The sequence below is a fragment of the Leptonotus elevatus genome, chromosome 17, assembly GCF_054856555.1.
Source record: "Leptonotus elevatus isolate MCC_2025b chromosome 17, RoL_Lele_1.0, whole genome shotgun sequence".
Taxonomy (NCBI): Eukaryota; Metazoa; Chordata; class Actinopteri; order Syngnathiformes; family Syngnathidae; genus Leptonotus; species Leptonotus elevatus.
Genome location: NC_141255.1, coordinates 5,954,297 through 5,967,225, shown reverse-complemented (window position 1 = coordinate 5,967,225; position 12,929 = coordinate 5,954,297). Strand labels below are relative to the sequence as shown.

At 41.6% G+C, this 12,929-nt stretch overlaps 1 protein-coding gene across 1 annotated transcript; it reads right to left on the bottom strand.

Annotated features, from left to right (window-relative positions):
• Positions 1-1,217: 1,217 nt before the first annotated feature.
• Positions 1,218-12,073, bottom strand: LOC147159467 (transmembrane protein 151B-like). The gene is made up of 7 exons (XM_086059245.1): positions 11,762-12,073; positions 11,292-11,594; positions 7,449-7,790; positions 5,194-5,328; positions 4,894-5,033; positions 4,785-4,824; positions 1,218-4,710 (listed from the first exon to the last, which is right to left on the bottom strand). The coding sequence occupies exons 2-7, from the start codon at positions 11,358-11,360 to the stop codon at positions 3,553-3,555; spliced, it is 1,884 nt and encodes a 627-aa protein (XP_085915371.1). The 5' UTR covers positions 11,361-11,594; positions 11,762-12,073; the 3' UTR covers positions 1,218-3,552.
• Between the last annotated feature and the right edge of the window lie 856 nt (positions 12,074-12,929).

Sequence of the window (12,929 nt, the reverse complement as noted above, 5' to 3'; positions counted from 1 at the left end):
ATATATATATATATATATATATTACTAGTAGTACTAGTAGCATGCAGTTGTCTCACTTATAACTTGTAATTGTCCTACTAGTATGCCAAAGTTGTCCTACTAGTACATGGACTTTAAAATGGATGTCAATGGAAAGCCATTTGAGCATTACAAATCACTTTAATTAATTTATTTATTTATTTAAACAGTTCTTCAAAAACCGATTCTTCGAGACGTTTATTATTGTTGATCAAAATGAACAGAACATACAAAAAAAACTTTGCCCTCTTTGAGTCCGTTAGCTTAATGCTAACAAACAATGAAAAACAACATAAACATACTCAGGAGTTTTGAGCGTCTCCATGTACCGTATGTTTGTATTATATTGTCCCCAGGTGGCCATTTTGAACACTAAAAGGAGCAGCGATAAAAAACAAAACAAAGAAAACAATGCTTCACTTTCTATTTAATTATGTCATTGCTGTTTGTTTTTGTGCGCCTGTTTTGTACATCATGTCATTGATGGGATCTTTTATGGGAATTTTAATGGTGATTTTTTTTTAATTTTGTCAAGATTGCGCTGAATGATTTAAAATTCAAATGGCGACCTAATGTCGAATGTGCCATTGGAATGAATGATAAACATTTCTTGGGGGAAATTTGGCGTCGTTGGAAATAAACGGGGGTGCGGGGTTGGGGAGCAATGATGATGACATGTCAAATCGGTAAAATTACCGAATGAACGATACTGAGCCCCCCCCCCCCCCCCAAAGGGAAATAAATAGGGAATTTTGGGGGTAAAAAACAAAATGTTTACTTTAGGGTAAACCGTGAATATTTGGAATTAGAAAAATACTAGCCCCTATGGCGTGACTTTTTTGAATACGTTTAAATTTGAATTACATGAATCGGCTGAATTATGTGGAAAGAGATGCATGTCAAAAGCGTGAGGAAAAAAAATAAGAATATGTGAAGGCTGAAGGGCTACACACACACACAGAGGGGGAAAAAAAAATGCTCAAATGACTTTCCATAATGTCAGAATCTGTTCTACCCTGTCTGAGTAACTGCAGCCTCACTCCCCTTAAAAGTGCTTTTTAGATCTTTGCCGCCCTCTAGTGAACACAACTCTCTTTTCACTAGTTTCATAAGCCTCCTCCGTCATGAAATATTTGAGATACCTCAAACATCCTTATGTCTCGTCATGATACAGTGCATCCACTTTTTTTTTTTTTACCCCCGGGCTTCTTTGGGTGTCAAGAACGGAAGCGGAAGTCACAAGAGATGCCAGGTTGAAGCGGTGGCAGACATCAAGGCAACGTAGGAGGACATTTCCATGCTTTCGGAGAGTGCGCGCGAGTGTGCGGAACACCTGCAAAGGCGTTCGGACGACCTCCTCACTGTCGGTAAATAGAAAAGAAGCGCGAATACTGACTGAGTCCATGTTTTGGAGCCATGGCTCGCACAGAAATGTCAAAAGCGTGGTTGCGTTTAAGTGGCCAAGTGGTTACAGCATATGCACAGAATAGATTATAGATAGAATACAGTATTGTGTTGTATAAGTGCTTTCCATCGGTACAATCATATAATAATAAAAAAGAGTTTGTGTTCTTTTGATGGATGGATGATGCACAGTTAAAAACAAAAAATATTCTCATGTCAGATTTCATCTCATAGTGGCTGATTCGAGTCCTTTGTGCAGCTCGTCTTCATGTTACTCATTATTCATTGTGTCCTTTTGCACACGGTGTTGCACGCGTGTGTGTGCTTTACATATATGTGGAGCGGGGGGGGGGGGGGGGGGGTAGCGGTGCTGATCCAAACAGCTTAGCAGGTGATGTGCAAGCACTTGTTCTCGAGCATTCTAAATTTTCCTCCAAATTGAGGAAGGAGGAGTGCTTTTTGGACCCCCGCCCCCCAGAAGATGCTTGCCTGGATCAGTTTGGTGTGGAAGAACTGGACTGCGGGTCACAATATAGTAGTAGATGGTTTCCCCTCCTACTCCTGTTCTTGCATAGTTTTATCTCTGTGGATGTGTTTGGAATCACTCTCTGCATGTGTTATTTATTTATTTTTTTACCCTTTGTGCTATCCACTATTATTTGCTGAAAAAAAATGCTTTTGTGCTCGGGTGAAATGTAAATAAAAAACTATTGCTTTGGTTATACACTCTTAACTCATTCACTGCCATTGACGGCTATAGACGTCAAAAATTCATTTTTACTATTTATATTAGTTTAACATTTTTTCCCACTTTTGTTAACAAGAGTATGAAAACCTAGAATTGTTTTATTGTACATTTAGAACAGATATAAAATTTGTGATTAATCGTGAGTTAACTAGTGAAGTCATGCGATTAATTACGATTACAAAATATTAATTTTTAATAATCTTTTCTTTAAAAAAAACAAAAAAAAGATTATTAAAAACAAAAAATTAAAATAAAATTACTTCTTTTTTTTTAAAGGAAGAAGAAAAGATTATTAAAAATGAGGGGCGTCAGGCGATACATTTTTCGTAATTTGTTGCATGACTTCACTAGTTAACTCACGATTAATCACAAATCTGTTCATAATCTGTTCTAAATGTACAATATTTTTTTCTAGGTTTTCATACTCTTGTTAACAAAAGTGGGAAAAAATGTTTAACGAATTGAAATAGTTCAAATGAATTTGTGACGTCTATAGCCGTCAATGGCAGTGAATGGGTTAAAGAGGAAGTCAACCCCACACTATAGTCTAAACGTGGCATTCTGATTAATATAGTGTTTGTAGTATATGAATTAAGCAGCTAACCGTATCCATTTTGATCCATCTCAGAGGGCGGCCATTTTGTAACTTGCTATCAACTGAAAATGACATCACAGTTGCTCAACGCAGGTAACGACCAATCGCAGGTCAGATATGACGGTCACACGTTGACAGCAAGTGACAAAATGGCCGCCCCATGAGAAAACGGATTTAGCTTTTTAACTCATATTCCACAAACAAATATTAATCACAATGGCATATTTACACTAATGGGGTAATATAAAACGTAAAAAAAGCACATTTTTGGTTGACTTACTTTTTAAAAACACTGGGTTAAAAGTAACCTAAAATAGGTGAAATGGCTAATCCAGCAGGGAAACTTTTTTTTTTTTTTATATATATATATATATCATGCATTGTGTTGATTTGACTCAGCACATTGGGTCAAGATTCTGATCCAAAAAGAGGTAAAAACTACCCATAGTGATGAGTTACAGTTACAAAGAATTTGATTACCCGCTACCCATCCAAAATGGCGATCAGTTTCAGCTCAACACAATCTAATAAAATAATTAACCTTACCTAACCTTGGGTAAAAGTCACCCAATCTGCTCTACAACTAGTGGGTTAGGAACACAACCCAGTTTTTTTTGTGTGTGTGAATGTTGTTTAATAAAAAAAAGTGCTCCTCTGCCACCTGCTGGCATCTATCAGCAACTACAAAATATTTTGTGTGGGGTCAATTTTAATCACAGCAGATGAAGTAGTGAATGAGTGAGTGATTCCAAACACGGCCTGTGTCATCCCAAAATGTTTTGGAGGTTCAGAGGCGGTCGCCAGCATGGCAGCTCTCGTCCCCGTGGATAATAAGCACAGGGAAGAAGAAGGCATCCTGGTAAGAAGGTGGGCGATCCCTCTCGACCACGCCTCCATCTTGCTCTGCGTCTTCGTCCCGCTCTCTGCCGCCATCTTCCCCCCTCCTCTCCTCCACCTCCTCCTCCTGCTCATCATCCTCGTCGCCTTCTCCCTCCAGCACGCCTCGGGTTTCCTCGTCGTCCTGCCTGGATCCCAAGCCCAGGAACCCGCCCGCGCCCCCTCCCCCGGCTCCGCTTCCTGCTCCGTCCTCCCGACTTCCCGCCAGGCCGCCCCCCATGCTGCGCGAATGCAGCAGGCTGTTCTGTCTCCCTCCTCCGAGCCTCCCTAAGGAGAACCCGCTTCGGCTGAGCACCAGCCGGCCCCCGATCCCGCCCCCGCCGTGCCCGGCCGCCCTCAAGCCCGCCACGGTGGCGTTGAGCAGGGCCGTGGTTCCCATGGGCGCCCTCAGTCGGGAGGGCAGACTGGAGCTGGAGCTGGTCCGTCGACATCGGGGGCAGCTCTGGAGGAGGTAAGTCGAGTTGAACACCACGGGCAGGGCCAGGGGAGGCCGGTTCCCCTCCAGGTTGGGGGTGGTGCCCGGGGGCCCGGACACGGGCGTGTAAGCGGCCGGGTTCGTCCCCCCGCTCGTTTCCAAGTCCATGAGGATGGCCTCGGAGTAACTGGGAACCATCTGTTGGTTGCAGCGGATGTGCCACTCCAGTTCTGTCATGTCCACTGTGTTGACCCGGGAGATGGCTCTGTAGCTGGACCCGGTCAGCCCGATCCCCACCCCTCCGTTCTCGGTCTCCCCTTCCCCTCTCCCGCCCGCTCCCGGCCCGCCGGTGCCACAACCGCCCCCGCCGCCGAAATCCTCGTCCTCCCCGAACAGCTTCTCCACGTGGTAGTGCACGTAGGCCGTGCGGTACTCGGACACCACGCGTAGCGGCCACGAAAGCAGGAAAGCCGAGGCCAGCCAGAACACCCTGTACCTGGAAAACCACGGCTGGTGGGCGGGGTCCGGGAATGCCAGGATGTGTTCGCGGAAATCCACGTTCTTCAGGTGCATGCCCTCCCTGGCCTCCATGTAGTCGTCCAGGCCCTCGTTCTCGCCGAAGAAGCGCGCTCGCTTGGGGCAGAAAGTAGAATTGAAGTCAAGTCACATGACTCCAACCCCCCACCTTTGCTTGCTTTGTCACTTACCTGCGTGAGATAGGCAGCTTCAGCACGTGCGCTGGAGAAGCTGAGGGTGCGAAAAAATTGGTCAGCATTCGCAAGAAATCGCAACAAATGAATAGAAAGCGAGCCTCACCTGAAGCACTTGGTGAATCGGAGGCGAACCGCCGAGTGCAACTGCAGATCCAGCAGCTCCTTGGACACGTCTTTGACGCCGTAACGGGCGTAGTCAAACTCTGAGCTGGAGGCATGAGTGTTGACACGTTCATGGTACACCTGGGGAAAAAAATTAAAAGTTCCTTAATTGCAGAACAAATAGCAAAGTTAAATACAAATGTACTGTACCGTATAAAATAAAATGTTAAGCCGCTGTAACATTATGCAGTTTAATACACTGATTCTTTTGGTGACCACTAGAGGGGGCCATGTCCCTCACCTGTGTGGTTGTGTACGCGTCTCCGTTGCGGTATCTTGTCACCTGCCTGGTTCTCCTCACATAATGATAACTGATGGCCTTCCACCAGATGCAGGGCGTGGCCTGCTGGAGCCGCTGCACTCGCTCATAGACATCCTGCATGCGGACAAAAAAACAAAACACTTGGTCTTAGTCATTTTTCAGGGAATCGCGATCCGCTTCTTTTTACACTAAATACGACGTCAAAAATATAAAAGTACAATCATAATAACCAAAATTAAGGTTTAATTTTTTAAGTACACTTAACTCATTCACTGCCATAAATTAATAAAATAAAATGAAAAGATTATAAAAAATTAGGGGCAACAGGCGATTAACATTTTTAATTGTAATTAATCACATGACTTCACTAATTACCTCATGATTAATCACAAATTCTATATTTGTTCTAAATGTACAATAAAAAAAATTCTAGGTTTTCATACTGTTGTTAACAAAAGAGGAAAAAATGTTAAACTAATAGAAATAGTAAAAATGATTTTTTTGGCGTCTATAGCTGTCAATGGCAATGAATGAATAAAAAAAAAAACGTTATTAAAATTTGGGCCGTCAGGCGATTAAAATTTGTAATCATAACTAATTGCATGACTTCACTAGTTAACTCACATCTAATCACAAATTTTATATCTGTTCTAAATGTACAATTAAAAATATATAGGTTTTGCTACTCTTGTTAACAAAAGTGGAAAAAATGTTAAACTAATAGAAATAGTTTAAATGAATTTTTGACATCTATAGCCGTCAATGGCAGTGAATGAGTTAATATTGTTCTAAAAAATTATACACAACTTGAACATTAACATTAAATACATGGGGAGGGGGAAAGGGTGAAAATGTATCACACAGAAATATTTGTAGTACTCAAGTAAAAATTGTGGAAATCAAAATAACATACACATCTTGAACATTTAATTCAGTGGTACTTTCATGTACCACAAGAGGGAGCCCCACCTACCCAAGCCAGAGAAAATGAATAGCAAGTGAGTATTGAATATTCAATTTTGACCCATTTTTTTGCACATTTACAGTGGTCATACTGTTGTCTCCTTGTGCTAGACGGTTAACCCGATTGACTACAAACTTGAGCTGTACCATCTCAACACCTGGGACAACATCTGGGGAAAAAATATCATTGTTTTGTATACAGTATACTAAAATAGTTTTCTTTAATTAAATAAAGTATTTAACATAAATATTTTAAGTGTTTTTTTTTTTTAAGTAAACCTTATCAACACTCTAAAAAATTAACCCAACTATGGGCCAAAAATGGACCGATCCTCTACTTGGGTCAAGAAATGGGTCTTTTAGTGTAAAATAACTAAAAATATTAGTCAGATTCTTTACCTGGATCAAAATATTGGGTCATTTTGTATGAAACCATCATAAAAGTTGGGTCAAATGTGGATCAGTCCATTTTTGATCCATAATTGAGTTACTTTTGACCCAACTGTTTTTAGAGTGAATGATTTGGCTGATTTTTTTTTGGACCTACTTAATTCACTGCCATTGACGGTTATAGATGTCAAAAAATTATTTGAATTATTTCTATTAGTTTAACATTTTTTACCACTTTTGTTAACAAGAGTATGAAAACCTAGATTTTTTTTGTACATTTAGAACAGATATAAAATTTGTGATTAGTTGTGAGTTAACTAGTGAAGTCATGCGATTAATTACAATGAAAATTTTTAATTGCCCCACGCCCCTAATTTTTAATAATCTTTTCTTTTTTTTCTTTAAAAAAAAATATTTAAAAAATGTCTAGGTTTTCATACTCTTGTTAACAAAAGTGGGGGAAAAAGTTAAATTAATGGAAATAGAATTGAAAAATAATTTTTGACGTTTATAGGCGTCAATGGCAGTAAATGAGTTAATTTGCTTTCAACCAGCCTCATTTAATCATATTCAATCAAAATTATTCATATGATTATTTTTACATTTCTGATTTAAAAATTAAAGCACATTAAGTACAAATGCTTTCCCAGGTGACTTAACCATAAAACCTATAAACGTAGCAATTTTGTTGCAATTTTATTTGTGTGTGAGTGTATTTTATAGATGATATTGTTGTGTCTCAAATGCTAAAACTAACACATTATCCCTTTAAATGAGACTTTTATTTTCTCAATAAAAAAAAAATTGTATACGAACAAACGTCTATCTGGTTTCACTCTTCGCCCGTCTTTTAGCAACAAACAGATGTGCCTTGAGCAAACCTGGAATTCAGCGTGGGCCAACATGGCCGTCTTCGAGAAGCAGTGCCAACACTCCACCAGGTAGACCACGTAAAGCATTGCCAGGAAGGCCAGCGGGATGTAGAGGTAGCCGCTGGAGCACGGACTCTCCAAGCGCTGCACGTCATTGTAGTAGGCGGCCGAGGTGGAGTTGCCGTCGGCGGCGGCCACGCGCACCGGCGACGAGCTGAGCACGGGCACGCGGCACAGGGCGCACCAGATGAGCGTGGCGAAGCAGCCGTACATCAGGAGGGTCAGCAGGAGGCACTTCCAGTGGGACTCCCGGCACAGGGACGACGCCACGGACTGCTGGATCGGACGTTGCTGCGGAGGCGGAGACACGCGTTTGTCCAATCAGATTTTCGTATGTGTATCCATCTCCGTGGGCGGCCATTTTGCCACTTGCTGCTTGGTCATGTGATGTTCGCAAGCTCTGCCGTGATTGGTCATAACCTGACCACGCGATTTGGTTCAATTTGACACGTTTTAAATCAAGACTGATTTCAAACCGGCTTTTGTTACGCCCCTAACAATTATACGACCTTCCTGCTTGGTAAAGGGTGTCACATTTCGTAGGGTGTAAGCTTGTGGTTGTGACCAAAACAGATGCATTACCACCCTGAATGCATCACAGCATTAGTGCTGCAATTTACACACACACACACACACACACACATACATACACACACACACACACACAGTTAATGCTTAGCTAAGTGCACACGGCCTCACTTGCACCCTCGGAGTCCGGCATCGCGATGCACGTGAATAATTTAGTCGCTCGAAGGATGCTTCGAGATGTTTGAGTGGACCGGCTGCTCTGGAGGACGTCGAGCACAATGAGGCTCTTTAGACACTCGCGGCTGGCGTTTACGAGCGCACTCGAAGGGCACACGCCGACAAGCTATCGTCTCTTGGCTAAGGCCTATTTTAAAATCATTCTGTCAGATCCCATTGGACTGACTTGTCTTATCTGTACACCCTCCTACCTTTGCTTATGTAATCAGTCTCCTTCCCTCGAATTTCCTTCCTCCCTCCCCCTTCCTTTTTCTTTCTAAGAGTTCACTCTCCCTCCGAGAAGTCCTCACCCATCGCTGCTACATCCTCCCTCCCTCGGAGTCTGTCCTCTAAGTGGATTGGAGTGGGAGTGTCACAGGCAAGATTGCGAGGAATGGTTGTGGGATTTGTCTAAAAAACGACATTAACAAGCTAAATTAACTCGTTCACTGCCACTGACGGGTATTGCCGTCAAAAATTCATTTAAACTATTTCTATTAGTTTACCATTTTCCCCCCCACTTTTGTTAACAAGAGTATGAAAACCTAGAAATGTTTTTATTATACATTTAGAACAGATATAAAATTTATGATTAATCGTGAGTTAACGATTGAAGTCATGCGATTAATTACAATTAATCGTAATTAATTGCACGACTTCACAAGTTAACTTGTGATTTATCACAAATTTTATATCTGTTCTAAATGTACAATAAAAAAAAAGTTTTCATACTCTTGTTAATAAAAGTGGAAAAAAATGTTAAATAGAAAAAGTTCAAATGAATATTTGACGTCTATAACCGTCAATGGCAGTGAATGAGTTAAAATGATTTTTTTCCCTATGAAATTGTGTTAAATTTCAAGTCTCTTCTCATTTAGTAACATTCATGCTTCAAGTACATTTACGTGGATGTGAGCTATTTCGTCCAATCAGATTTCAGCCTCTGTGCGTTGCCACGTAGATCTAAATCTGCCCGGGAGCTTGAGAATCGGTAGTGCTGGCCCATTTAACTTTTTAACCAATCAGATTTTCAAAGTTGTTCTCATAGTGGCGTCAAATGTTCCCATACTTTGGTCGGTCAGAGCAAAACCTGCTCAGGTTAATTTCATAAACACTTCGTCATCATCGGGATCTCTGATGAGTAAGATGCATTTTAGTTCAATGTTTTTGTCAGGTTATTAGATAAAGATTGGCTGCTTTGTCCACATAATGTGAGGCCAGTTCTACACCTGGTATTCAAACGTAGTCCACGCGGGCTGTTATTACGGTGCAGCGACATTCACTCTTCTCCATCTCCATGCGATTCCGCTGCTGAGGTGTGACTGGCGAGGCTATAATTAGCAAATCCCGGCGTGTGGGCTGCCAATGAAGCCGAGGAGGTTTGCAATGCATTGAAAAAGGGGGGGGGGGGGGGGCGAGCGTTGGGTGATTGTTAACCGTCGCGCAAATTGCTAGCGGCGTAGAAGGACGTCGTGTTCATTTTTTGTTAGAGCGCAACCATGCTTGCAGTCATGACACGAACTGTAATAAAACGAATGAACGACTTTACTGCACTTTAGCAGCTGACTATTGACTCAAGGTAAATGAGATAAGTGCTTGAGTGGAACGTTTGGAGGATGAGGCCATATAGTCCACGCTGCGCCAGCCCAAAACAGGAAGTGAGGGTTAATGGCGGCACACTCGAGCCGATGCATTACGGCTGCTCTCGCAAGATGGCGAGCAAAGAGTGATTGAACTGAGTGAAATGGAGCATTTAAATATAGGCTACAACATTTGCATTTTAGATTTAAAATTAAAGCAACACTTCGGCAAATAGTGAACATTTGATCAAAAAATATGTTTCTAGATGTTTACTGCACCTCCCAGTTGGAGTTTACGGTCAAAAACAAAATTAAAACAATTAAGCAACATTACTTTGGGACCGGCTAGCTTAATGCTAAAATGAATGGAAAATGCCATTGACACGAGCATCGATATTTGCAATAACAAAATTTACAGGCATATTTTCTTCATTCCCCTTGAAAAATCACTCATAATGCAGCAACTTAATAAGGAGTAGTCGAGTAGAAGAAGTCTATTCTTCTTCATTCACGTCTGCATGACTGTATTACACAGTGCTGCCTCCTGGTGGCCAGAAGGAGCAGCAGACTGAATTGGATGTACGTAGTCAAACCTTGATGGACAAACTGTTTCATGCTTTAAATCCTATTAATACTATAGGTGCAATGACGAATCAATTAATTGACAACTAATTGATTATCAAATTAATCGATAATCAACTAAACGTTTAGATACCTTTCTCGATTTAAATTTGTAATTTAAACAGTAACCATTATCAGATTTCTGTAGTCCTCCATGAAAGCAGGTTTTGTGTTGAATCAAATTAAAACATCTGCTTTTACTTTGGGAAACAATAATCAACATTTTTTGCCTATTTTTCTGTCTTGTTACGGATCAAACTTGAAACTGAATCATAATTAGCTTATATTTGTGCACTGTCAATTTAAAATGATGTCCTGTTTTTGAATAAAAGGATGGATATTTACAATTTTTTTTAAATCCAATACATCGATTAATCCCCAGATTAATCTGTTGTTTAAACTATAGTTAAAGTTGCAGCTCTAGTTATTGTGTTTTATCAAGTAGCCTACTATATGACATTGATATTATTCACAACAAAAACACGACAAATGGGTTTTATGGGGGGGGGGGGGGGGCTGGAACAGATTGAAAAAGGAGGAGAGCATGACCGCTAGCCAATATTCATTTCTTACAGCATAACAACTACTTAATACGTTTATGTTTAGCGAAAAAGCTCAAATCTCAACTTTTTGGGCGAATATGTCTCAAAGGCCAAATATGTCAACAACATTGAAGGGTTGACTGCATACGTGCATGTGTTTAATAATCATTTTGTCTGCTGTTGGCATCGACACAGCATCATTTATGTGCCCGAGTGTCCTTGACCCAGTGATGCTCCGCTTCGCTTTTCAATGACACGGCGTCCGCCGAAAGGTGAGTGCGCAACTAACTTATCGGCGTCCTTACCTGCTCTCGTCCTGACCCTTCCTCCAAAATGGGCTCTTGTGCGGCGGCCCTCTCCTCCTCCGTCCGCATCTTCCCTCCTGCCGCTCCTCGTCTCCTCCCCCCTCCTCCTCTACAAGCGGGCACAGGCGGCGGCCGCGTCCGAAGGCAGGGACCTCCTCCCGGGTGGAGCAGCGGGCTCGGTCACCTCCGTCATCCCATCCGCCGCAAGTCGGTGTCCGGTTACACGATGGCGGCGCCTGCGGCAAACGGGCATCGTCGAGTCCGCCTCTTGGAGCTCACGGTTCCTCGGCCGGCTCCGTCATTCTGCGTGGAGTGGAGAAAGAAAAAAAAAAAACACAAAGTCACGCGGCGTCCTTCTTCCTGCTGCTGCTAAAGAGACGGTGGCGCAAAACGGGAGACGCAAAGACGACAGCGCCGCAAAAAGCGGAGTCGCCGAAGATGACAGACAGCGCCGATTCTGCTTTTTGCACCTTGTTGGCTTCTCTGATGTCATCGCCGTTACACACGGAGGCGCGCGCTCACCTCGAGCGTGCGCGCGCATTGTGCACGTTGGCAGGCGAATGACGATTGCGTCTTAATTAGCGACCTTTGCGAATTAGGCCGCTTTCGTTGCTGCTGTACATCAACCAATTTTCATCCTCTGTCCCTGTGGAAACAGGATGCAATTTGATTAATTAAAAAAAAGAAGAAGGTCATATCATAAAATCATTATATGAGATAACTTTTCTAAATTTAAAAATAAGTAGAAAAGTGATTATTTATTCAAACAGATTCGCATTAGCAATGCTAACCTGGGTGTAGCCTAAAGCAAATAAAACATGACAAATTGATGTGTGTGTGTGTACTTGACCATTTAGGTTGTATAAAATGAAAGGTAAATACTGTAAATAAAAGGTTCAGAACATGCTTAAAACTGGCGTAGTGATCATATACAGTATTGCTCAGTAACTTTTAAAATGATATTGGGATGAATGAACCATTAGCACCAGTTAGCCTTAGCTTAGCTGGCATTGTAACTTGGGTTCTTATCAGGTTTCTGCAGGTATCATAAAACCTAAGTTAATGCTTTTTAATGCCGTTTAAAAAAAAATGCAACTTCAAACTAATTTGACGCCCATGTCATACTGCATATACACACGCGTGCACACATATACATGCAATCACAGTCCATTACAATTCTAATCGCATAATTTCCATCGTTAATCGCATGATAAATCTGTTCTGAATGTACAATAAAATATATATTTTCAAGATTTTCATACTTTTATTAACATATAGGTAGACAAATATGGCTACCAAATTTGTATTGAGGTAATTTTCTGCCTCTAGGTGGCATTAGAGTTTCATGTTGGATGTTGGTGATAGAAACATGCCATTTTTCTTTTCAAATTCGGAGCAACATGAAGCAACTCATGGACTCCAGGTCTTTTTTTTTTTTTTGTAAATTACAAGTCACTAGTGACTTACATAATGTTTTTTTTAATGACCCACAGAAACCCTGCAGTAGCATAACATTAGCATTTGGTTTACGAGATTAACAAAATAATAGTTTAGATGAAGTCAGCAGCTTACCCGGTGGTGTTCCTGTCGATTCAAATAACGACGAGGTGACAACTTTATCCAGACAGCATCCATAAA